Genomic DNA, 25270 nt, shown 5'->3' with positions numbered 1-25270 from the left:
TTTTTTCTCGACATGTATCTTCAGTTATATTGTTATTTCATTATAAGCGCGTATATTTCACATATGTAGTACTTAATGGATACCATTTGGTTATTTTAACGTTTTTAACTGAAGTACCAGGGGGTTGGACGGCATAACTATTGTTTTCCATCCCTCCCCTACGTAAATTTCACTTTGCAATTCCACCTAAGAATGGATAAATGTCATATCCTGGGCAGATGCTAACCTAAGTAGCATGTGGCTAACAACTCGTGTGAAAAATTATCGAGCTGCCGTGCGTAAGAAAGGTTCACAAGTTTCAAGGTTAAAAAGGTTTTTTCAGGTCATTTTTCAATCAAAGACAGAATCATTTTTATAAACATGTTTCACTTTGGTCTCACCTTTAATACCTGTGTCAAACTCATGGCCTGCGGGCCGAATGTGGCCCGCCACATTGTTTTATGAGGCCCACAGTGGGTTAAAATACCTGAGCGTTTAAGAAGAAATGATTCAAGACTGCTTTGACCAAAAACTACAATTCCCACGATGCCTGTTGACTACGACAACCGCAAACTGACGACTCGGAACCAATGGCCTGCAGTGTTTCCGTACCGATGCCGTTTAGTGGAATTGAAAAACGATCCCGAGAAAGATTGTGCTATACAGTGGAACCTCGGTTCTTGACCATATTCCGTTCCAGAACCCTGTTCGAAAACCGATTTGTTCGATCACCGAAATAATTTTTCCCATTAAAAATAATGTAAATCGTTTTAATCCGTTCCAACACCCTTGAATGTTTAACGTAAACATAAAGCTAACCCAGGCTAATCGTACGTTCGCGTTATCGTAATCTTCCGTACGAAATATTACGCTAACATGAACGTGCAAAAATAAAAAAATCAGGTCGTTTACAAGTCATTTAGCACCCGGGTCTCCACAACAAGTGGTGAGCAGTTCATTGGTGTGGGCTACGTTCCAACACCCTCAATGTTGGGCTCCGTTCCATCACCCTGAAAGTTTAACGTAAACTTAAAGCTAACCCAGGCTAATCGTACCTTCGCGTTATCGTAATCTTATGAATAGGATTTCTTACCTTTGTGGTGGTCAGCAGAAGGCGCTCGCACAACTCCTTCATATTTGGCTATTATTTCTTTCTTAAATGCAATAGTTGTACGCACTACTTTTCTTTTTTCACCTGTAGCAACTTTGCTGCTTGCGCCGACTTTCTTCGGAGGCATAATAAGGGGCTAAAACACGCGTACGCCGCTCAGCATGGCACCCTAGCGTACGCACTCACGCATTACCGGCGTTCGAACTCGAATTTTTGACCGAATAGCGAAGCAAGAATTTCTCAAAATTTTTGGTCGGACTCCGATTTGTTCGAACTGAGAGGCGTTCGAAAACCGAGGTTCCACTGTACGTGGCCAATAACATATGTGTAGCGATATATTTTCAATGCAAACGTTTGTGACTTGAAAAAGTCATCATTTCAATTATTTTACACTAAGGAGTAATTACAGTGACAGTATAAGTCACTTCAGGCCCTTTGACGACAGCCATTATCCCCCGGCCATATAATCCGACAGCCCGTTCTGAAAATCTCCATACAAAAAGAATACAAAACAGAGATTGTCTATTTTACAAAACGAGTTGTGTTATGGTTCAAGTCTTACAGCAGCACCAGGCTTCCTGGTTGGTCTTTTAGGGAGTGGACGGCGGGCGGGCCGGACCTGGTCTGCAGATTCGGTTCCGACATCCGGGTCGGAATAGGTGGCCTGAGATGACGTAAGAAGAGGCGGTGGTAGCAGCCTTTTCACATTCCTTCTTACTTTCCTTTTCTTCTTAAGTCTGGGGCAGGAGGAAAATGTACGAATTAGTATTAAGGGTAAACGGCTTAGAGCAAGGGTGGGCAAAATACAGACCGCGGGCCACATGCGGCCTGTCAGGCTTTTTCATCCGGCCCACCAAACCAAAATGGTCATTATATATATATATCAATAATAGTAAATGAAGAACTGATAAAGGTTTTTTGGGTGCCAACTTTGTCCCCATTGTCCCTTTGTGTGTTTACAACAAAAAGTACTACAGAAATACATGCAATACAAAATTACCACCAAATAACTTCATAACTATATCAAATTTAGTATTTAAAAACGGGGACGTCATAGATTACTTTGCTTTCGTTCTGAAAAGAAAAAATACTATATAAATATGACAAAAACACTACTACAGTAATACCAGTATACAGAAATTATAACAAAAATCTTACAAAAATACTACAGTTATGTTCCCAAAATACGAAATAAGTACTACAAAAACGCCTTAATATCCCAAAATACGGTAATACCACAAAAAAAATACTTCAAAAATACTACAAATATTGCTATGTGAATACTTCAAAATACTTCTAGATAAATATTACAGTAATATTATATAAAAATTGCATTACAACAGAAAACTACAAAACTAGTACTACAGTAATACTACAAAATACTAAATATATATATATATATATATATATATATATATATATATATATGTATAACAAAAAATATACTATGAGAATGTTACAAAAATACTATTATGGAAATGCTCCAAAAAATACTAACGCAGAAATACTACAAAAATGCCACTACAGCAATACTATGTATGACAAAACTGCTACAGAAATATAACGGCGGAAATACTAGAAAAAAAAAACTACAGTAATATTACAAAAAGACTTCAGATATACTACAAAATTGCTCCTATGTAAATACTACAAAAATACAAATGAATACAACTTACAGAAATACTACAAGACTAAAAATGAAATGTAGTCCTTAAAACAGGGACCTAATATATTATTTTGAGAGATACGATTTAAAGGAACTCATCTAATTAAAAAAAAATGAAATAAAGATATTTAACATATAGATGTCTGCATGTATTTTTATACATGAATGAAAAAAAATTGTACAGGTCTCCAGCACTGAGTTGCTCGACATGAATGAGGTTTATTATTAAAAAAAGTTAAAATTAAAAAAATGTTTAAGTAGCTTGGACATTCACTGTAGAGAGTAGAAATACATGCTAATACAATTAAGTAGAATAATACATTAATTCATTTTCTGCATTAAATTATTGTTGGTAATATACTGATTAAAGGGATAACCTCAAACCTGTCTTTTTTCATTTTCTCCTTTTATACTTCCTTTTTTTCTTAGCTTCTTTATACAACATAATAATTCGTACTATAATGCATCAAAGCAAGTGAGACGTTTGATGAGTTGAGCCGAAAAAGCCGGTTCTCTAAAAAGAGACGGACTTCCTTTCACTACACAACTACCACGGAATGATGCATTTAAACGGAAATCCCGAGGCGGCAGACGCATGCGCACAGTAGCATCAAACCGCTCGCTTCGTTTGCAAAAAAAACGCCCGATGCCGAGATAGAGGCTACAGAGGCGAACTCGTTTGACTTGATTGATTTGCCGTTTCGTGATAGTCGAGGGTACCCATAATTGACAAAATTGCGTTTTTCCGTGCAGATTTTCTTGTACGATGTACACGTCTTAAAATGCATAATAAACGTACTTTGTACGGCAAAAACGTACAGGTTGACAGGTATGTTAGAGGATAAATGTGTGAATAACCATCTGAATCATAAGTACACAAGAAGAGACTTAAAACATTGTGGGACTCACTTGTCTTCCATCAACTCTGGATCGGTGTCAGTGAGGGCCGGCTCAGAGAGAAAGCGAAGTTCCCCAGAAGGTGTCACGGCTGTTGATATCTTCAAATAGCACAAGAGGACACATTTATTCACGCTGAGGTGCAATCTGCACATCCATTATAGTGGTAGAACCCGTGATGTGCTCCCCCGGGTCGAAACCCTGAAGCGTGTGTCGAAGAATGTCGATGAGGGGTTTGTGGACGGCGAGTCGAAACGTGTGTTGATGAGGTAAGCGGTGCCGTTTGAAGCCCCGCGAAGCGGGTGTACCAAGTGACTGATTTAGGAAATGATTCGCTTGCTTTGAGGTGTAGTTCCAAATAAAACTTGTTATCACATATTTATGCATCCCTGCTTTATCAGTACCATGTAAAAGAGTCCAAAAGCTTTGGAAAAAATATATTTTTCAAATAAAAATGAATAAGCACTTCGTTTTACCTCCTTACTTCACATTTATACCTGCTGCATGAGTACAAACATAGACAAATATATATATTTGTATATAATTTATCATCTAGGTCACAATTTACACCCCTCTATTTTATTGCGAGTATTTTGTACATTTTTCTGTCCACATGATGGCGTAGTCGAGGAAATGAATAATCTTGAAGCCCTTCCGTATATGTGTGTGTGTGTGTGTGTGTGTGTGTGTGTGTGTGTGTGTGTGTGTGTGCACATTTTCATGCGGGGCTTTACTGCTTTATGGGGCTTCATTTTGCCATCACTAGGCAGCACTGGCCGATCACGGTAAAGTGTATTTAATTTCTATTGTTTGTTGGGACCCTGCGACCCTACTTAGGATAAGCGGTGCAGATAATGAATGAATGAATTAATGAATGAATGTTTGTTGGGAAATGTTGCCGTCTAACGGTAAAACGCAGTATGACAGCCGTACAGTTTAATAGCGTGCCTGGACAAAGACTTTATTCAGAATAATGACTCGAATGTATTGACTCTCTTGATAGTTTATACAGTGAGCCTATTGTTTTTTTATTTTGAAAAAAGTTTAGGATTTATTTTAGAGAGTGTTAGAATACGGTCAGCATTCAATAATATGAATTTGGAATGTATTTTAATGTTATACTGCCCTTTGTTTTAGTACGTTTTTGGCTTAATTAAAGAATAATGAGATGTTTTGCATTTTTAGTGGTGTGTAAATCAACATAGAAAATAGTATGCTTAAAAAAATCTGTTAATGTAAATATTTTGTTTATGTTTTAATGTTTTTGAAAAAAGCACAGAGGCTACAAAATTAGCTTGATTTTTATTTATTTATATTTAATTTTCACATTATTTTAGCATTGTAAAAATAATATGAAAACAGCTCGTTATGGTTGGAGTTGTTTTAAATTAAATCTTTTATATATTTACATTTTAATTTAGGTATTATTCATTTTATATATTTTATCACGAAATACAAATTAAAAAACACCTTATAAATAAATACACTAAATAAATGAATTTTTCCATTAATGTATTTATATTCTAATGTATGTATTATTTTATTTATGTATTTCATTTATTTATTTATTAAATAAAATCAACATTTTCTAAAAATGCCCCCAATATAAATATATAAAATGAATGTTATGGCTAGATTTTTTTTTTACTTTGGGGGAATAATATGTATTTATTTAATTGGATTTATTTTACTTTATTAACAAATTTAAATTTTAAAAAATCCACCCTAAAATTAAATAAAAATCTTTAGAAAAACAATTCATTTTGATACTTATTTTATATAATTTAGATGTATTTTTAATTTTGCTTATCTTAAGTTTAAAAAAAATAAATAAAAAAAAAAAAGCAACAAGTATCTTAAAAAAATAGGTTCATCCTGCTTTGTTTTTTCATCTGTATATAAATGTAGATGTCTGATTTTTTTTTAATTTAAAAAAATATATAAAAAATAAATAAATAAAAAAGCAACAAGTATGTCATAAAATCCTCTCACCCTTGTTGGTGTTGTCCTATCCGCCGGTGCCTCTGCAACTTTCTCCTCTTCTCCAGATTCCCCTTCGAGTGGAAAGTACGTTTATTTGCATGTATGAAGGAAGGCACTTGTGTTTGGTAACATTAACTAGCCAATGTGAAGTCAAGTCCCATTTTTTGTATAGCCATTAATTACAAGATGTCTCAAAGGACTGCACAGGATTACAATGACACCATTCCCTGATCTTAAACCAACATGCGGGCAAGGAAAAACTCAAAAACCTCAGATATTGAGAAGGGGCCTCACAAGTGGTAATCCCCGTTCCAGGATGACCAGGGAGCAATAGATTTAGTATTGGGCAACAGTACACAAAACAGTGAACATCGTTAAAAGAGAACAATAGGTAATGTAATTTACTGTTGCTTGCATCTCTGTTTTGTGAGTACCCAAATGTAGAGTCAGCATTTAGCTTCTTCCCCAAAGCCGTCAACGTACTAAACCACAGTTTGTGAGTTTTAAGTGCAATTTCTCAGTTGTGTATACTTTTTATTTTAGATGTGAATACTTTATATTAGAAATCATTACTTTATATGTTTCTATTTATTATATGTCATACTGTATACTTTGCCAATTGAGTGCAAACCTAATTTTGTTGTAGCAACACGATGATAATAAAGGTGTTACTGATTCCTTCACTGACATTTTAAATCTTATGGCAGCCCCTCACTAAGAAAAAATTTGGGGCGACCATGCACCCGACTTACTCATATCTGTCACGTAGGCAACAAGAAAGTATCCTTGCTGGCCGTCTGGCAGGCTCCCAAACCACCAGTTCTCATTGTCTTTATACAAAACGCGGATGGTGTCGCCACGCCGCAACGTCAGTTCGTCCGAGCGATTGGCTTTATAGTCGTACAGCGACACCACCTGAAAAAAAAAAAGAAAAAATGTGGTGACCACAGCCAAGCAGGAGTCATCATGTCTTCATAATCGATGAATGCTTACAATATGTTGGGAGGCGTCTGCTGGGGTGTCGAAGCTAGGCAGGGACTGTTGAATGACAAAACATATGCACAAAAAGGAACAGATATGTTAAAACATGTTTAATTGTGTCAATTTATGACAAATGTAACACAAAGATCTATTATTTGAAACCTGAGAACAATTTTAAAGTGACAGTGTGTAAGAATCTACCACTAGAGGTTATTGTAGCTTAGAGTGTATGCAATGCATACAAAAATTTGCAGCCATTAGGCTAAGATGAGTTGCTAGAGAATAGAACGTCGGGAAAAGGAGTTAAAAGTGTCAAGCGTCAGATGCCTGATGCATAATTCTGAAGCCTATTTCCACATTTTCTTTAAGGATGACTTTCAGTGAGTGGCAAGAGAGGAGAAAGCAAGCTTTATTTATATCAAGCAGGTTACAATAACAATACCGGCTAGGAGCGCGTCATACCCTGCAGCCAAGTGGCTGACACGAATGGCTAGAGAAGAAAACTGTAGAAAAAACAAACAAATACGATTGAATCACAGAACTCGTGTACGTTAGCTTGGATGAACTAACGAGAAAGCCAAGTAATACTAAAGGACTAAGGAGGAGCAGCTAACAATAACAGCTAGCGGTGAGCTATAACCTTCAGGCAAGTGGTCAACATGAGTAGCTAGAGAATGAAACTGGAGAGAAAAAAAAAGAGTCAAAGATGACTAAGTCACGAAACCCAACAATGAAGGCTTGCATGACCAACTGACAAATCAGGAACAGATAACTATAACAGTAGCAGCTAGCAGCAATCCATATCCTGCAGGGAAGTGGCTCATATGAGTGGCTAAAGAAGGAAACTGTCAAAAGAAGTGAAAGATGGCGCAATCACAGAACTCTGCAAGTAGCTAGAGAAGGAAACTGGAGAGAAAAAAGGATTCAAAGATGACTAACTCACGAAACCCAACAACGTAGGCTTACATGACCAACTGAGGAAGTGACAATGAAGGACAAAGCAGGAATAGATGAATATAACAGTCGCAGCTAGCAGCAATCCATATCTTGCAGCCAAGTGGCACACATGAGTGGCGAAAGAAGGAAACTGTAGAAAGAAGTGAATTATGGCGCAATTAAAAAACTCTACAACGTTGCCTTGAATGACCAACTGAGGAAGGCGGGTGATACAGAAGGACAAAGCAGGAATAGCTAACAATAACAGTTTCGGCTAGTGGCAAGCCATAGGTTGTAACCAAGTGGCTAGAGAAGTAAACAGGAAGAACAAGTCCAAAGTGCCCGAATAATGGCAACCATCACATAAAGGGCTCAACTGTGAGAAGTTAGTGGCAGTAAAGTGATACAAGCACCACTGGGACGCGCTAGCTTTGGAAAATGGTCATTCGAGCTGTCGTAGTTGTAAAATGGAGGCCAAACATGGCCAGACAATCTAAAGACCTTAAAACATGCAATAGTGTTTTATTTAAATGAGGGAAGTATTTTACACCACTAGGGGTCTCCAAAAATACACATTAGGGCTTTAAAATCTATGTTCCAAACCCATACAGCTCCCACAATAGAACTCACCATCTTGATTCCTGTTCGACTTAGCCCCACTTGACTGAAACCACCCAAGAGAGGCGGGAGCGAGGTGTTGGATTTTATCTGAGGGCGAAGGGAAACATTAGCCTAGTAAAACGTAAAAAAAATAACCTCGATGTTCAGATTGAAATATAAAAGATTATTAAAAGATACTATCCAAATATATACCGTGCTGATGTCGGAAAACAGGCCCTTTCCTGTGAAAAGGAAGACAGAATACATAAATGTATTTAGAAGTTAAAATTGTTAAAAATACTAGATTAGCAAATTGAAACCATTAAAACAATAATAATATGATGGCAATGAAGTCTTATTTTATTATAAAACCAAATTCAAAAAACCCCCTCTAGGACTCATTTTGACGGCTAAAAAGGTAAACAATACCTGGTTCAACAGATGGAATCCTACGATGTGGATCCTTCAAACAAAAAAATACAGCTAATTATGTTACAATGTCGGACAAGAGAAAGAAAGGTGAAAGTGACGTATATTTACAAGGACTGAATCCATTTGCTCTTTGACTCGCTGCATTTTTAGAGCCAGCCTGACATCCTGGCTCAAGTGGTCCATGGAAAGGGAGACGGGTGTGCTGTGAAGCGGCTCGGGCATGTGCGAGGCCGGCCTGAGGTCCTTCATGCCGAGCACGTCTAGCTGGGACACTAACAATAAAAGTTTTAGAGTTGGTGGTTGGAAGACAAAAAGGTAGGATGTTTTATTTCATCACGGGAAAAAAAAACAGTATATTACATATACTGTAAACCATAAATACTCGGGGATAAAACAAAATGAACACAAAGGGGCGTAAAACAGTCATAGCCTTAGAGGGACCACAATTTTTATTTGTGTTTTATTGCGTTTTATTCCCTTTTTTAGCACATAACAATGAGTGCTAAAAAAGTTAATAATAAAGGGAAGGAAATGTTGAAAATAATGAAAACAACGATCGAATCAAAGGAAATGATTGCAAAACACATAAATCGTGTAAGATTGAGTGTTTAAAATTGCAGTAAATTGGTTAAAATTGTTGTATTTTTACATTTATTACCGGTATATTAATCTTTATTCTACACAGATAAACCGTTATTCTTGTTTAGGTACATGTATCATGAATATTTTGGGTACGAGTTTATTTTAGTATGTGTTTTTTAGGTTTTTAGGTGATTGTCTTATATGTGATTTAGGATTATATCCGGGCAGCACGGCAGCGCAGTGGTTAGCACATGTGCGGCACAGTTCATGTCTTGGGAACCTCCTGCGTGGGTTCAAATCCAGCTCCAGACTTCCTGTGCGGAGTTTGTATGTTCTCCCCGTGCTTGCGTGGGTTTCCTCCGGGCACTCTGGTTTCCTCCCACATTCCAAAAACATGCATTTCAGGTGAATTGGCCGGTCCAAATTGTCCCTAGGTGTGAATGAGCGAGTGAGTTGTCTGTCCCCATGTGCCCTGCGATTGGCTGGCAACCAGTTCAGGGTGTCCCCTGCCCACTGCCTGATGATTGCTGGGATGGGCTCCAGCACCCCCGCGACCCTACTGAGGATAAGCGGTGCAGCTAATGAGATGAGATGAGGATTATATCCAAGTATAGTACATGTGCATACCCAAATATAATATGGTATTCTCTCGCCATTTAACGGTTTGACTTTTGGCGCCTTGCGGGATTTATTCTAATTGCTTTCAGAGGATTTTTGCGTACATCGCGGAATTTCCGTGCCACTTCAAGAGCCTCGGTATACTCAGACCAACCAGAGAACTGCTTTCTGTTTCCTGGGCACGGAAACAGAAATGAAAATGAAAAAAAAAAATGGAGCTAGCAATCGTTTGCATAACTAGTGACAAATGAAAAATAAACTTTTATAAATGCTGTCTGTGAGCAATCCAATCAGGGGGGCAAGCACATTGTTGATGGCATTGATTGTAACTTTTGACATGAATTAAAGGAATTTCGTCCATGTCACTCACTAAAATCAAAGAAGCACTGTGCTTGTTTGCTCTCGATTCAGAAGTCGGCCTCATTGCTGTCTGTTTACAAACTTTGCTCAAATGTGGCTGGCCAAACACTTACACTATATATGAACGGATGCAACTGTGGCATCATCTATATACTGTATAGACTGTAGTATTTTTGCCAGGCGAGCAGAAAAGAAAATGGAAAAAGTCCTGGAGAAATCAACCAAGACACATAAGGCTTGAATGTATCCTTTGTCTCTGTACTACAAGTCCCACAGTGCTTTGCGGCATAAAAATACCCAGGATTAGGGGAATTTTTCGTGGGTCCTACCTGCATATAGTTTCTACTTCACGGATATTCATTTAATATAGTGCTTATGGACCACATTACCCGCAAAAATTAAGGAAACATACTGTATATTAATCTATGCATTATTTACCTTTATGGCCAAAGTGCAATTATTTACCTTTGCGATCATGCAGGTAAAGTTGCACAGGCTGACTCTCCCCGAAGGCGCAGAAGGCCACCATGTTCTCATGAGGATGAAAACACACGCCACACAAGGCCGAGTTGTAGCAAAGCTCCGAGTACACCGCCACTTGATCGCCCGATTCGGCGTTCCAAACGTAAGCCATTCCGTCCTCGCTGCCGGAGAAAACAAAGTTGCCGCATGGCGTGAAGGTGCTGTTGATCCTTTCGCGGTGGTTCGTGGCTCCTGTGTACTTTTTTATTGTCATACTGAGAACAGAAAATGGAAACCATTAGTTGGTATTTCACCCTGGCAAGTTTTGGTTAACTGGAGTCTTACATTCTCAGGTCCAAATTTCGGAGGATGTTGTCTTTGGCGTGAATGAGAAGGCACCGCCCGTTTGGATGGACTTGCAGCATGTTGATGGGGATCCCCTTCAGGTCAGCCTCCGTGTGAATCTATAAGGTGATAACAAACAACATATCATTTAGCGTACATTAATCATTTTATGATTTGCTATTTTTTATGTAAAGGACTTAGTAATAGATGAGACTCTGATAAGTCTATCCTATTTTTAATATTGGACACCTGCAAAAGAGATTTTATAAGTTACAACTTCCTTATTTGAACTACCGTAAATTCTGGACTATAAGCCGCTACTTTTTTCCCAAACGTTAAACCTGCGGCTTATTCAGTGATGCGGCCAATTTATGTAATTTTTCTAACGGCCGCAAGCAAAAGGTAAGATTTAGACCGGTGGAATATATGCGCCGAGGAAGACTGCAACTTCTTGGCTTGTGCATACAGTGGAACCTCGGTTCTCGACCATAATCCGTTCCAGAACCCTGTTCGAAAACCGATTTGTTCGATCACAGAAATCATTTTCCCCATTAAAAATAATGTAAATCGTTTTAATCCGTTCCAACACCCTGAATGTTTACCTTGAATGTTTAACGTAAACATAAAGCTACCCCAGGCTAATCGTACGTCTTTTACAAGTCATTTAGCACCCGGGTCTCCACAACAAGTGGTGAGCGGTTCATTGGAAAGGGGGCTCAGTTCCAACACCCTGAATGTTGGGCTCCGTTCCAACACCCTGAATGTTTACCTTGAATGTTTAACGTAAACATAAAGCTAACCCAGGCTAATCGTACGTTCGCGTTATCGTAATCTTCCGTACGAAAGATTACGCTAACATGAACGTGTAAAAATAAAAAAAAGGGCTAAAACACTTCGTACACCTATATTAAAAGCGAAAGCAAAACGAAGCACGTTATATTATTATTATTAAAGCTTTGAAAACTCTCTCGGTGTACCGTCTTTCTTTGTAAATATGTGTAACCATGTATAATATGTATTTGCAACTGTATATTTTTGTAATGTATTTATTTCAAACACTTATTCTGATATGTTTTAAACGGGCGAATAAAAAAGAAGGGGCGAAAAAAACGCGAGCTGACGGGAAGTGGGGACCGGTAAAGGCGAGTGTTTGTGGAGGCGGCGGACAATAGTGGATGTATATTCTTCCCACCCTTACCTTTGGAAATATACACTTTTTTCCTTGGATTACTTTCAACGGGACCCGGACTCTGCAGGTCTGCATTAAACCTTAAGAACCGGTATTATTTACCGTTAATTTTGCCGGCTGTGATTTTTGGACTGTGTACTTTTATGAAGGACATTCAGTTTCAATCGCGGGACTTAAAGTCGGGTTTGGGTTAATTTTGTGTTTGTGTTACATTTTTTTTAATGTGGGCGCATGTGGCTTATATACAGGTGCGGCTTGTGTAAGTACAAAATCGGTTTTCCTCTTAAAATGTGGTGGGTGCGGCTTATAATCAGGTGCGCTCTATAGTCCAGAATTTACCGTATATTGCACAGCATTGTTCTTAGTTTTGACAAAAATGTTGCCGTTCTTTGATTTCCACACTCCTTAGGGCTGATCTGCTTTTTGTGACCTTGACAATTTAATGAAAAGAGATGGATCAGGGAGGGCCTTCGGGAAGTCCTTATCTAAAGGTTTCTCTTCCTGTCCTCTTTGCAAGTACAAAATGCATTGATGTCTTCTCCCCTCTTTTTGAATGTCTACCAAAGTTTTAACTTAACACTTGCTTACTACACTGGCGTCAAGACATACAGGGATTTATATTATATAATTATAATTCTTTTAATTTAATACTTTTTTGTCATTTAAAATTGTAATAATTTGTAAATTATTTCACTAAAAAACAGCTTCTTGGTTGTCAGCAGAACTTATGTGAATCAAGCAAAAGGCAAAAACAGATTCATTACTGTTATACATGCTGTTAAGATTAAAAACAATCTGAAATTTGTCGAAATATTATTCTAAAACAGGGGTCACCAACATACGCACCTGAGTAGCCCACGGACCAGTTCTGAAATAGCTAACCAATCATTGGGGTTTTCTAGGAGATATGATTTCTAACTGCCATGAGAAATCATTGACATAATCAGTGTCTTACATACATGACCAATTCTTCCAAAATTATTTAATGAATTATCCTATAAATTATATATGTATATTTCACTCAACGACAATGTTTTAGTGGTTGACTGAGCCAATTTCTAATAATTACAACCTGGTGATAACATAGAAACAACGCAGTAAAATGTGCCAATTGTCATTTTAAAAAATAATAGCCCTTTGTACTAATCATTAACAAAAATGTAGCTCAAAAAGGTTGGTACCTCCTGTTTTAAAACAATACTGAGTCCAATAGCGTGAATCTGTTACCTTCTCCACACACCAGTGACGCCAAGGCTGCTTCTCACCCTTGTTCACCGACGTCTTCCACATGGTGATACTCCCCTTGTTGTCGGCCGAAAACATCCTGTATCCTGACATTTGCAGAAATCAATCAAATTAGACCATTTCATAATGAGGATTCTGCTTCGGCCTACTCCCTTTGGGCGCATGTTTATGTCATTGGATTGCACAGCTGTTTTTGTGCAAATATTTTGTTGTTTCCCTTTTGTTTTTCAGTGCATGAAATATCTCTCTCCCACCTTCCGCGTCAAAGCAAATGGTGTTGACGAATCCGCCCTGCGCTTCAAACTCTTGCAGGAGAAGTCCGTTGATGTCTTCAACGTCAAGCCGCCACGCTCGTATCACGCCGTCATAACCACCGCTGATCACCAGATTCTGTGCCGCCGGATGGTACTGAGCTGAGTACACGAATGAAGGGTGTGGCAGGACTTTCCGTGCGTTTGGTAGGAATTGCTCCACATCCCATTCCCTGCAATAACAAAATTAAGAGGTTTAGGGAAGAGGTTTGTCTAATCATGACCTTTAGTGTAAGAGACCTTGCAGTCCTTTGAGACATTTTTGTGATTAAGGGCTATATAAATAAATTTGACTTGACTTGACTTGACCTGTTATATAAATAGTCTACAGAGCAGTGTTTTTTCTCATAGAATTTACATAATTACTGTATTACCAGATTGTAACGCGACCCTGCAAAAATAGTCCTTTGACATATATATTTTTATACATAAGGTCATTCGGATTATAAAATGCATGAAATTGAGACTACAGTAAGAGATACCATGTTTATTTGTGTGTAATCAGTGGGGTTTTTATATACTAATGGCACTGATTCTAATTGCAAAATATTTTTGCAACGGGAATTGAACCAGGATCACGGCGGTAAAGGGGGATGGGGCGACACTTTATTACTAGACCACCAGTTGTATGAATGACGTATGAAAAGGCATTAGACTCTGGGTGCTAAAAACACGAACACTTCCGGTTTTAATATGTATACGTAAGTAAACGAGCTTTCATAGTATTTTGATGAAAGACTTTCTGCTGTTTACACTATGAAAATTAGTGTTTCTGGCACTGTGAGTAAAAATAGCTTGATATTGAGATAAGCTCTAATCATTTTTGGATGTCACAGGTAGCACTCCTGGTCTAGTGGTTAAAGTGTCAGCACCCTTCCGTTGCATAAATTGTATTGCAATTAGGGCCAGCGATGATTATCAATTGATCACTCACTGCTCAAATACGGAAGCATACCGTGAAACCTTGCGCAGTCACACAAATCTATAAATATTGTATGCATTTCCAATCTTATCCACCATATTCTACAGTATCTAAGGCGCACCTGATCAAAAGGCGTACTTTCAAATTTCAAAACAATTTGGGGTTTTTAAGTGTGCCTTATAGTCCAGAAAATAGTAATTAGATGGCTGAGTCGTCCATTTAGGGGGAAAAAAGTAATAAGAGAGCTCCACTGCCTTTTGTGGGTTTGATGTAGTTCGCCCTCTATGCATTAGCATTTGTATATATTTGTTTAAATCCTAACTAGGGCGGCACAGCAGCAGGGTGGTTAGCATTCGGCATTCCCGTGTGGAGTTTGCATGTTCTCCCCGTGCCTGTGTGCGTTTCCTCCGACATTGCAAAAACATGCATGTCAGGTTAATTGGCAGGTTCAAATTGTCCCTGAGTGTGAATAAGCGGGTGAGTGGTCTGTCTCTGTGTGCCCTGCGACTGGCTGGCAACCTGGTAAGGATGTCCCCTGCCCACTTCCCGAAGATTGCTGAGATGGGTTCCAGCACCTTCACGACGCAAGTGAGGATAAGCGGAGCAGAAAATGGATGAATGTATGCATGATTATACCTATTAATTGGTACAGCTAAGATAATGCCATTTAATAAGAATGAGTGATGTATTTTTTCGTGTGTGACATCCAGCATTGGAGCACTTGTAAATTTTTAGAAGAGACATATTTTCATTGAATGAACATAGTCATAAATATATTGATATGCCCTCTGTGCAATTTTATGTCAGTATTATAGTACTCATGACAATATCTTGTTATCGTAGTCATTATAGTTATTATAGATTATAAAAAGAAAATATAGGCCTATCAATTGATTGATACAGTCAATCTATATTCCCCAACACTACTTTTTGGAGACATGTTTACTGAAGCTGTAAAACATATAATTGTAATTGCAAACAATAATAGACACAAATATAATTACATTTTGTGTGCGATTTTAAAGAAAAGGAAAATCAGATCTCGGCCTCCAGAGGCAGGATTTTTCCTGGTATCTTTAGGAAAACGCCAGTTATCGTGCATCCCAACAATAACTCACCTGACAGTTGCATCGGACGAAACGGACAAAAGACGTTTGTCATCAGCAGACCAGCAGAGTTCATAGACAATTTTAAGATGGCCACTGAAAGCAGCTAAGGCTTTACCAGAGGGAATTTCAAACACTGCAACATATTTGATTTATATTAGTGATTTCAATAGAAATAGGCCAGGGTGACTATTTTGTGCAAAATGATGATGCAAGATCACTCACCTACAACAGGAAACAAATCTCTGTCAGCACATGCTGTAGCTAGAAGTGTTCCGGCATGAGAGAAAAGCACCGACAAGCAACCCATTTGACCGCCACGGAACGCCAGAACCGGCTTGTTGGGAATACGACATACCTTTAAAACGAAACCTGGAATTTATTCCTGGATTTCCATACAAGCTTCGGGTAGTATAATATCTAAGTCCCATAAAATAGTGTCTTTTGTCTTTTACCTGACCAGGAAGTCGGCTCCACTTCAACGCAGGTGCACTTTTCCCTTCAACGTGTGGCACGGATGTCCTCTTGGTGGTGCCGTCTTGCAGCTCACTGAAGGAAGTGCTGCCACGCTCTTCCTGCAGTGCCATCATGGAACGCATGCTCGGGTCCACCTAAGTAGGTTTCAAAACCGTTACTATGTTTTGTGTGCTTTCAATTACCTATGCGTGTGTATTTTTAGTATATTCCATTTTTAAACCTATTATCCAGTGCCAAGTGAAGGAGTTTAAGTATCTCGGGGTTTTGTTCATGAGTTAGGGTAGGATGGAACGGGAGATCGACAGACGGATCGGTGCAGCGTGTGCCGCCATGCGGACCCTGTACTGGTCCGTCCTGGTGAAGAGGGAGCTGAGCCGAAAGGCAGAGTTCTCCATTAACCGGTCGATCTACGTTCCTACCCTCACCTATGGTCAAGATCTGTGGGTCATGAACAAAAGAACACAATCCCAGATACAAAGGGCAGGAATTATTTTCCTCCGCAGGGTGGCTGGGATTTCCCTTAGAGTTAAGTTGAGAAGCCTGCGCAAACCTGAAGCTGTTTTCAGCGCCACGGTTTTCCCCTTTCCTCTAAGGTGTTTGCGTCATGTCTTTTCGGATCATGTGACCGTTCAAAATAGCAACTACTATATAGCTAAATAACGATTACCAATCTAATATTGACTAGAAAAGGCAAATGAAGGCTGAGTCGTGGAAAAACTAAGCCACAGGTGCTGTTGACGTTTGTTGATGCAGCAGTAACCGACTCGTATCCTTCACTCACTAAACGTCTCTGTGAGCTGGCTCTTAGGAGTGAACGAAGGGAGCCAGCTCCCCACCAATCAAGAGCTGGTGCCTTCCAGGACGCATTTTTTTTCTCTTAAGATACGCATTTTTTGAAGGATTCTGTGTTGTTGACTTTAAATTTGTTGAGCATAAAAAAGGTTAAAATCGTTTTCTATTTGCTCTTTTTTGGAAGATTTATAAGGTGATGTGCAAAAAATAAACACAAGGCTCTGATCTTTGGCATTCTACTTCTTGTCAAAGTAACTGAAATAGTTACTTTCCCTGGTAACCAGTTACTTTTACTATTGAGTAATTCACTTACTAACTCAGGGATTTTTGGAAGATGGAGTGAGCAATTACTTTTTTGAAGTAACGTGCTCAACGCTGCTAATATCTGACCTATACTTGGACTCTCACAGCAAAGCTGGAAAGAAAAATCCAGGCCATGGAGAAGCTTGAGCAAGTTGGAAACACTCAGATCAGCTAAAAAGATCAAATTGCTTGAGTTGTTCAGAGGTAGTGTAAGTGGCTAAATTTAGTGGCTAGCAGGAGAAGCTACAATGAAGACCAGTAAATCATTACAAATGCTAACCAGAATTTGCCTAGCATCGCGACGCTTAATCATGGAACTCAGCAGTGGAACGCGAAAAACCACTGAAGGGCAAGGACAGCTAACAATAATAATAGTGAAAAGTATGAGCAATACCCTGCAGCCAAGTGGCTCACATGAGTGGCGAGAGAAGGAAACAGGGAGAAAAAAAGTCCAATGTCTAAATCATGGGACTCAGCGACAATCACATGCAGGGGCTCAATTGTAAAAGGTAAGCTGTCATTAAGGGCCAAAAGCACCAAGGGGACAAGCTAACTTCACAATTTCATACTTTGGGCTTTCATAGTAGTAAAATCTTGGCCAAAATTTCTAGCTTCCTCAAAACAGTGTGTCAAGTTGTGCAATACTGTATAATTAAAAATGTCCAAACCTACAAGTCTTTTGAATAAAATGATGTTTAGGAGATAGTCTGTGTTTTTTGTATTTATTGTATAAATCAGTAGTGTTGTAATTAAGTTAGTTAAGTATTTACACACCACTATGGGTTGTGATATATTGCACACAGGGGCTTCAAAGATTCTAGCAAATTGTTGTGTAACAGAAATTCAAGAATTTAGATATCTGTTAACAATAAGCAGTAAAATTCTAATCTTCTGAAAAACTATTAGCTGCAGATTTTCTTAGATCCCCAAATGTCCTCGGAAAAATTGATTTACTTACATGCTGGGGTAGCCTGATGCCTTTGACCGTGACATAGAGGGTGGATGCATATTTAACACGTGGGTAATGCCGCCACCACTCCACCACCTCTATGGTGCGAGGCTGCCTCCTGGCTGAGGAAGGGGGGCAAAACAGTTGCAGGCGGATTTTGCCGCCTGTGTTAAGCACACCATTTGCGCCGACTACCTGCAGATAAAAATAAAATAAATGAATAAAAAGACAAAAACAGAAGATGCAGGTGTTATCTTTTTTTAAGATATTCGACTATCTAGAGCATTTCTCTTTTTGATATTCGTGATGCACTCCATAACCTAGCTAATTCTTTACAAGCCATTGGATTTTTTTCCATTCTAGGTTCTTCAACATGAGTTCATACCTTAAGGAAAGCCCATGCGATCTTTCTGAATCCCCGCTCGTGTTTGTCAACATCAATGTTGGCTTTGGCTTCCTCCATGGTTAGAAAATCCAGGATCTTTAAAAGAACGAAAGGAACGAAAAGGAAGGTTGGGAAGGCATTGTGCTAGGAAGGATACCAAAAATAAGACTGAAAATGAGAATTGTGTGTGCGTAGCACCTCAAAGAAGAGGACAACTTTAGGGCTCTCCGAGTTGCGTCCAATAAAGTGCGAAAAGGGCTCGTTGAAAATGATCTGCTCCTTCCACTCCGGGATGACTGATTTGTTCTTTTTAAAGTCAAAAGGCTGAGTCATAATGGGAAGGATGTGGTCCAAGTTGTCTTGCTCGTAAAATGAAGATACTGGACGGTGGCTGGAGTATAAAAACAGAATCAGATATCAGAATTATTATTTGGTCACATGTTTAACAATTTACTAGGATATTTTGAATATCTTTATCATAGATGCATGTCATTTGTCACTCACATATTAATCTAATTTAACCCAGCTTACCTGTCTAACTTCTTAACGTACTGGCCTGTGATGTCATCTACCACGTGGACCTTCACCATGGGGTGCGAGATGCGGAGGTCCGTTTTGAGACCATCTGTTCGGTGCACGAGAACACCCAAAACCAGGCCATTGTTTTCATCTGGCTCAGGTTCCTCCTCCACCTCAATGGCATCCCTTTCTTCTAACACTGAAAAGGATTGGTCAAACCTAACCTTTCAGTACAAAAAATATTAGGTACACAATCAGAAGACACTTTAAGCCAGGGGTCTCCAACCTTTTGGAGAGCTACTTTTTGCCACTAATTAGCGCAAGGGGATAACAGTTCGAAAACAATATGTTATTGCTATGTTATTACCATGTTGTAATTATTAGAGGTTTGAAGAGGCTCGGGCAAGCATTAAACATCATGCTAGTTAGAAATACATTTTCCTAGGAAATTAGAATGACCTATGATACATTTTCAGAACCAGTCTACAGGCTTCTCAGAGGGTCTTAGGGGGTACCTGGTAGAGATTCCGGATTTAATCTTTACAGCCCTTGTTAGTTTAGAAACAATTCCTCTGTACAGTCTCTTTATGACAAATTAAAATTACTTGACGTAAAATTATACTTTTGAATTCAGAAATTGTTCACTGCAAAAAAATCTTATTCAGTTGGTAAATATTTCACCTCAATTTGCTAATTATTTTTCTTGTGTCCTATATTTTGAACTTGTTTTTATTTTAGTGTTATTTTAAGGAGAATTAATTATTTTACTGTATTTGTAATTACGATAAAATATTTTCCCTTGTTTTACGATATGACTAAAATTACAATTGCAATCAATTAAATACATTTTATGTTTTAAGATATTGTTTACTAGAAAAAAATATGTGTTCAGTTAGTAAATATTTTACCTTATTTTGATGATTATTTTTCTTGTGTTCCTATGTTTTTAATTTATTTATTTTTAGTATTACTTTGAGGGTTATTCTTTATTTTATTCTTGTTTTCCTTGTTTTGTCATTATTACTGATGGGACTCAGCTGTGCGCGCTCATTTGGTGCCGACTGCCGCGGGTTCTGATTGGCTCCCGGTCAGTATTTGAACCCAGCCCTGTCAATCCCCTGTTGTCAGTCCATCTGCAAACCTCAGTGTACACTAGGCAAGCCTTTTTCGACCCTGACTCCCGCCTGTCCCGTTTTTGTCTCCCGTCTGTCCCCGGCTACGGCCCGTTTTTGATCCTGACCACGTCAACTCTCCAGTCCCGGCTTTCGACCTATTTTTGTCCCCGACCACATCTACTCGCCTTTCCCGGCTTACGACTTGCTTACGACCCTGACCACGTTATTGCTCTCCTGTCCCGGCTATCGACCCGTTTTTCCGTCCTTGACACCGCCATCGCTTGTTACGGAAGATCCACTTCCGTGTTCGGATCACAATCCAAGTACAAGCAACAAGCGACTTGCTTCCCGCGACTTGCTTCCCGCACCTAGCGAACACCGGATCGTGGGCGCAGCCTTTCCTCTTTCCTTTAATAAAACTTGCGAGAAACATAACGCAATTGGGTCCTGTTTCCGTTCTGGTCCTGACATGTTCCACAATATAATGACTAAAATACTATTTTAATCAAGTAAATACATTCTAATTTTGAAGTCAATTACGATAATTCGTACATTACTTTTTTGTATATTTTCAAGAAAGTTTGAGGGCAATGATTTGCCAGTTACATTATATTAAAAATGTGTGTTATATTTTACAATCACACCTTCGAATAGATTAATGAAATAAAGGTATTATTTACATGACTTCTTCTTCTTCTTTTTCTTCTTCCTATCCGTGGAATCAATCTCCACGTCATCGTCCTGGTCATGATCCCTGATGCACAAAAACCTCAATCAAAAAAATTCCCAATACTAGAACAACAACATATATCAGAATTGGTAAAAACATACCCGACATCTGACTCGATTACTGAAGATTTCAGCTTCTTCTTTTTCTTTTTCCCTGCACCTTTACTACCTTGTGTCTCTTCATCTTCTGGTGCCATCTGCTGTTGGTACTCCCGCAGAAGCTCGTCTCCGTCCTTGTCATCATCGCCGTTTTCGTCATCTTTGCGAGTTCCTTTCTTGCTCGTACGTTTCCTTTCCTTCGTTTCCACTTCCAAGTCGGCGGCTTCTTCGGGCAAAGGTCGGCCGGGTAGCTCCCTCCTTTTAGTTTTCCTCTTGGCTTTCAAGGGTGGAGTGTCGTCATCATTGTTGACTTTGGTGCTTGTTTCACACTCACTGCTGCGTTGCAGATGATTTGCAGAGTTGCCATTGGACACCTCGTCTTTCTTGAGGTGAAGGTTCTTGAGAGTCTGTAGCTGGAGAATGGGAAGATTCGGCCTGAAATGTCAAACATTTTGCGCGAGTCGGGCAGGCTTGTCTTTTCTTTATCTTAATTATCCACCTGTCATTGTTCTATTTAACACATCTCACTCTCTTAAAGTTCGGCATTAGATTCTTAAGAATGTATTGCTACTGTGGCACATGGATCAATTTTTAACCGGTCATGATGACAAACAGCCTTAAGATTTTCCCATCAATGATGGAAAATTGTCGTTTAATGTAACCTCTGCCGACACAGTGTCAGGGATAGACATTATCAAAACTATTTAGTGGCTATATTTGCACAGATAAAATACATGTATATAGTTTAATACTACATGATGGTGGAAGCAAAGAACTCACGTCCTTCTTGGCTGAGGTCCCGAACAGAGAGAGGGAGTGTTTATTAACGTCAGAGGAATCAGTACAGACAAGAACACGACTTCAAAATAAAAGAATACAAGATTGATAAAAGTACAAGAGATATAATTACATTCATTGTTGAAACGTTACTTTATGTGTGTGTTTGTATGAGAAACATTGTTTTTATATTTAGTAATATAAAAACAAGCTAATTACCTTGAGAAAGAAATTCAAGAGATTTACATTGAAAACCTGACACACAGAAATATCTCATCTCATTAGCTACACCGCACACAGAAATAATAATAAAAATAATAATTTCCTTGTATTGTCATTCTGTGTAACAATGTACACAGAACGAAATGTCGATTGCACCTGACCCGTTGTAGCGAGCCGATGCAGCCGCAGCCAACAGAGGGCGCCGCCGACCACTTTTTAAGTCTTAGGAATGACTCGGCCGGGGCGCGAACCACCGACCTCCCAGTCTCAAAGCGGGCGCCTTACCATCTAGGCTACTGAATATAAAGTATGTAAATGTTTATACATACTTGTTTAACTGAGATGTCACATAAAACAGTTATTGTAAATAACCACTCCTCCTCGCGAGTCCTCACAAATAAAATATGAAATTTCGAGTTTGCTTCAGGCTCAGACCTGCAGCTCAAGTTAATTGGTCAGGCTCGGTCGGGCTTCAATACCTTTGGGCCTGGGTCAGGCTGGATTCTTTTAGGCCTGATCTTACTTCTGCTTCAAAAGTTTGGTGGAGGGTGGTAGACTTTCGTGTCAACTGTATGTAAACACACTCAATCCCAGGTTAAGGGACTCAAGTGTGTCTTTTTTGGTGGTAGAGTAATTAACTAATTAACTAATTAATCGGTAAAATAGTGTCACAGGCGCAATGCCAGACATTTAAGAATAATTTTACCATTATGTACACTAATCCGATCTGCAACCTCAGTGGAAATGTTTAAATCTAAGCTTAAAACACACTTCTACTCTATAGCATATGAATAACCTATACTTTTCGTGGACAATATCTCTGTATTATTTGTGATTGTAACATCCTTTGCTGTCTGGTAATCCTGAAAGGGGGATGCCACATGTGCAGTCCCTTCTCAAGGTTTCTTCATTTTCCTCATGTTGAGGTTTTGTGAGTTTTTCCTTGCCCCCATGTTGGTTCCAGATCAGGGGATGATGTAATAAGTCTGAAAAATAGTCTGCGTAATAACATGTGCAGCCCTTTGAGACTCTTTGTGATTAAGGGCTATACAATTAAAAATGAATTGACTTGACTAAAGTTTTCACCATCTACTGTAGTTGTCTACAAGTTAACAGCCATAAAATACAATAAACAAGGGAGAATATTTACCACAATGCTTTCAGCGTTTTTCTTCTTGGACTTTTTCTTACTTGGCTTATCAAACGTCTCGTTTAAGGCATCCTGGCCAGTTGTCCAGGTACTCTCATCTGTAATAACAATGTTATTATAACATATTGCACTACCCGGAAGAACTTATGACATCACAATGACGTTTTAAGACATGAACAATGCTGATTTCAAACTTGGCAAAGAAAAAATTTGAAAACTTTCCCGAAAATCAGGTAACTCACCAGCAAGCATCACCAAAGACTGACATTTAGCTAGCTACGTTAGCATGCTAACGTTAGCTTAGCGAAACGCCGTGCGTGACGTCACACATCAGGTCAAAAGCTTGCTTCTTTCGGCGCTCAAACGTTGAACTTAGACGCAACTCTGGAGTCCAAAAATATACTGTGAATATTAAAATATTTATTAAAAATACTTTAGGAAGGTAAGACTGAGGTCGTCATAAAAGAGTAATTATTGGGTTTAGTATAACAAATCACTGCATTTACAGCACTGTTCAAAATCCACTTTACCTCGTAATAAAAGCGTCTGAGGCAAATTTCGCTTTTCGCACCACAACACATTTATATGTCCGCAATTCCTGCGTTATTTTCCGAAATATTTTTCCCCGTCTACGATGATTTATCCAGCGCATAGTAGCACGGCATCAAGAGCAAAACACTCCAGCGTTGACATGGCTGCAGGAGCGACGCTTTCCTGTTCTTCTTCGTGTTCGTGATCTTCTTCTTCTTGTTCTCCTTTTTGCAACACTGCCCCCGTTTGGACGAAAATGCAAGTTCAGGTTTTCTTGTTTTGTGGATAAGATCACTAATTGCAAGGAAACAATTGGCAGTAACAGGCCGGGCATTTTACACCTAAGCCTTTAGCTCCAGTCTCAGTTAGTGATGAGTTGTTTGCAAATGAACCAGCTGTACCAGCTATATGAGCTAGCTCTTGGAAGTAAAAAAATCCAAATTTATTTGTGAGGACTAAGACTGAGGAGAGGTGATTTAGGCCGCATACCTGGTTCTCTGGGTCAGCACAAGGGAGCCAGCAACACAGAGGGCCCCGCACGGATACTTGACACGTCCAGCCTGTCTATTATGACAAAATCTTAGTTCAACAAGACTACAGTACAGCGGCAAAGAAGAACAATGATGGATGGATAATAAAAGATCGTCAGTGAGAGAGATGCTTAGCCCAACCCGATTGTATTGATTGACATTTTAGGCCCCAGCCAGCCCGAATTTTATATCGGATCAGGGTTGGGCTTAGGCCTTGAGATTGCTTTGACCTCTAGGCTGAAAGTGGTGGACAAAACATTTTACTGCTTGAGAAAAGCTTCCTTATTGGGAGTTGTCCTCTTGCTATTAAATCAACAAAACAAAATATTTCCTCTATTTCTTCAATTTTGATGGCTGCTGGCGTGATCACTTTGGTAGATTACTGCTGCCTAGCCAATCATTATTTATGAAACCGGTGATGTTGCCCAAGTCCTGCTAGCAAGCAGTCAGATGTTGTCATGATTACTGATTTGGATCACGTGTGCCCGCTCATTTGGCGCCAGCCACTGCGGGCTATCTGATTGGTTCCCTGTCCTTTTTTAAGCTCAATCCTGTCACTCTCCGGTTGTCAGTCCGTTAGCGAACCTCTGGTTCTACAAGGCAAGCACTCTGACTCTCGTCGGTCCCACGTTTTGCACCCGTTTTCCACCCGTCCGTTCCTTATCTCCCCGTTTTTTGACTCTGACCACGTTTTGCTCTCCCGTTCCGGCTTACGACCCGTTTTTGATCCCGACCACATTTTGGCTCTCCTGTCCCGGATATCGATCTGTCTTTTTCCGTCTTCGACACCACGATCTTCCGCTCCGGAAGATCCACTTCCGCTTCAGAACAAATTCCAATTCTGTGAGCGGCTTGCTTCCAGCGATCACCGGATTGCGGGCGCTGCCCTTCCTCTTTCTATCAATAAACTTGTGGTTAAAGCTACACATTTGGGTCCAGATTCAGTTCTGGTCTTGACAAATGTAGT

General features: G+C 39.3%; 1 protein-coding gene across 3 annotated transcripts; it reads right to left on the bottom strand.

The window, feature by feature from the left end:
* Positions 1-363: 363 nt before the first annotated feature.
* ahi1 (Abelson helper integration site 1) lies at positions 364-23932 on the bottom strand. 3 transcript variants are annotated; one of them, XM_088354927.1, is made up of 25 exons: positions 23773-23932; positions 23485-23644; positions 23243-23340; positions 21097-21506; positions 20946-21019; positions 19163-19349; positions 18830-19022; positions 18632-18727; positions 18256-18441; positions 16181-16336; positions 15951-16083; positions 15738-15861; positions 13641-13870; positions 13369-13472; positions 10953-11071; positions 10611-10882; positions 8694-8857; positions 8583-8616; positions 8367-8395; positions 8184-8261; positions 6630-6674; positions 6389-6551; positions 5646-5707; positions 3666-3754; positions 364-1827 (listed from the first exon to the last, which is right to left on the bottom strand). In XM_088354927.1, the coding sequence occupies exons 2-25, from the start codon at positions 23492-23494 to the stop codon at positions 1635-1637; spliced, it is 3249 nt and encodes a 1082-aa protein (XP_088211053.1). In that variant the 5' UTR covers positions 23495-23644; positions 23773-23932; the 3' UTR covers positions 364-1634. The 3 variants fall into 3 exon arrangements, with proteins under 3 accessions (XP_088211053.1, XP_088211055.1, XP_088211054.1); XM_088354929.1 differs by having other exon boundaries at positions 19163-19256; XM_088354928.1 differs by having other exon boundaries at positions 23485-23626.
* Between the last annotated feature and the right edge of the window lie 1338 nt (positions 23933-25270).

Source organism: Urocampus carinirostris, chromosome 15 (genome assembly GCF_059441175.1).
Source record: "Urocampus carinirostris isolate Australia breed hairy pipefish chromosome 15, RoL_Ucar_1.0, whole genome shotgun sequence".
In the NCBI taxonomy this organism is placed as follows: Eukaryota; Metazoa; Chordata; class Actinopteri; order Syngnathiformes; family Syngnathidae; genus Urocampus; species Urocampus carinirostris.
This window is presented reverse-complemented; position numbering and strand designations above follow the sequence as displayed.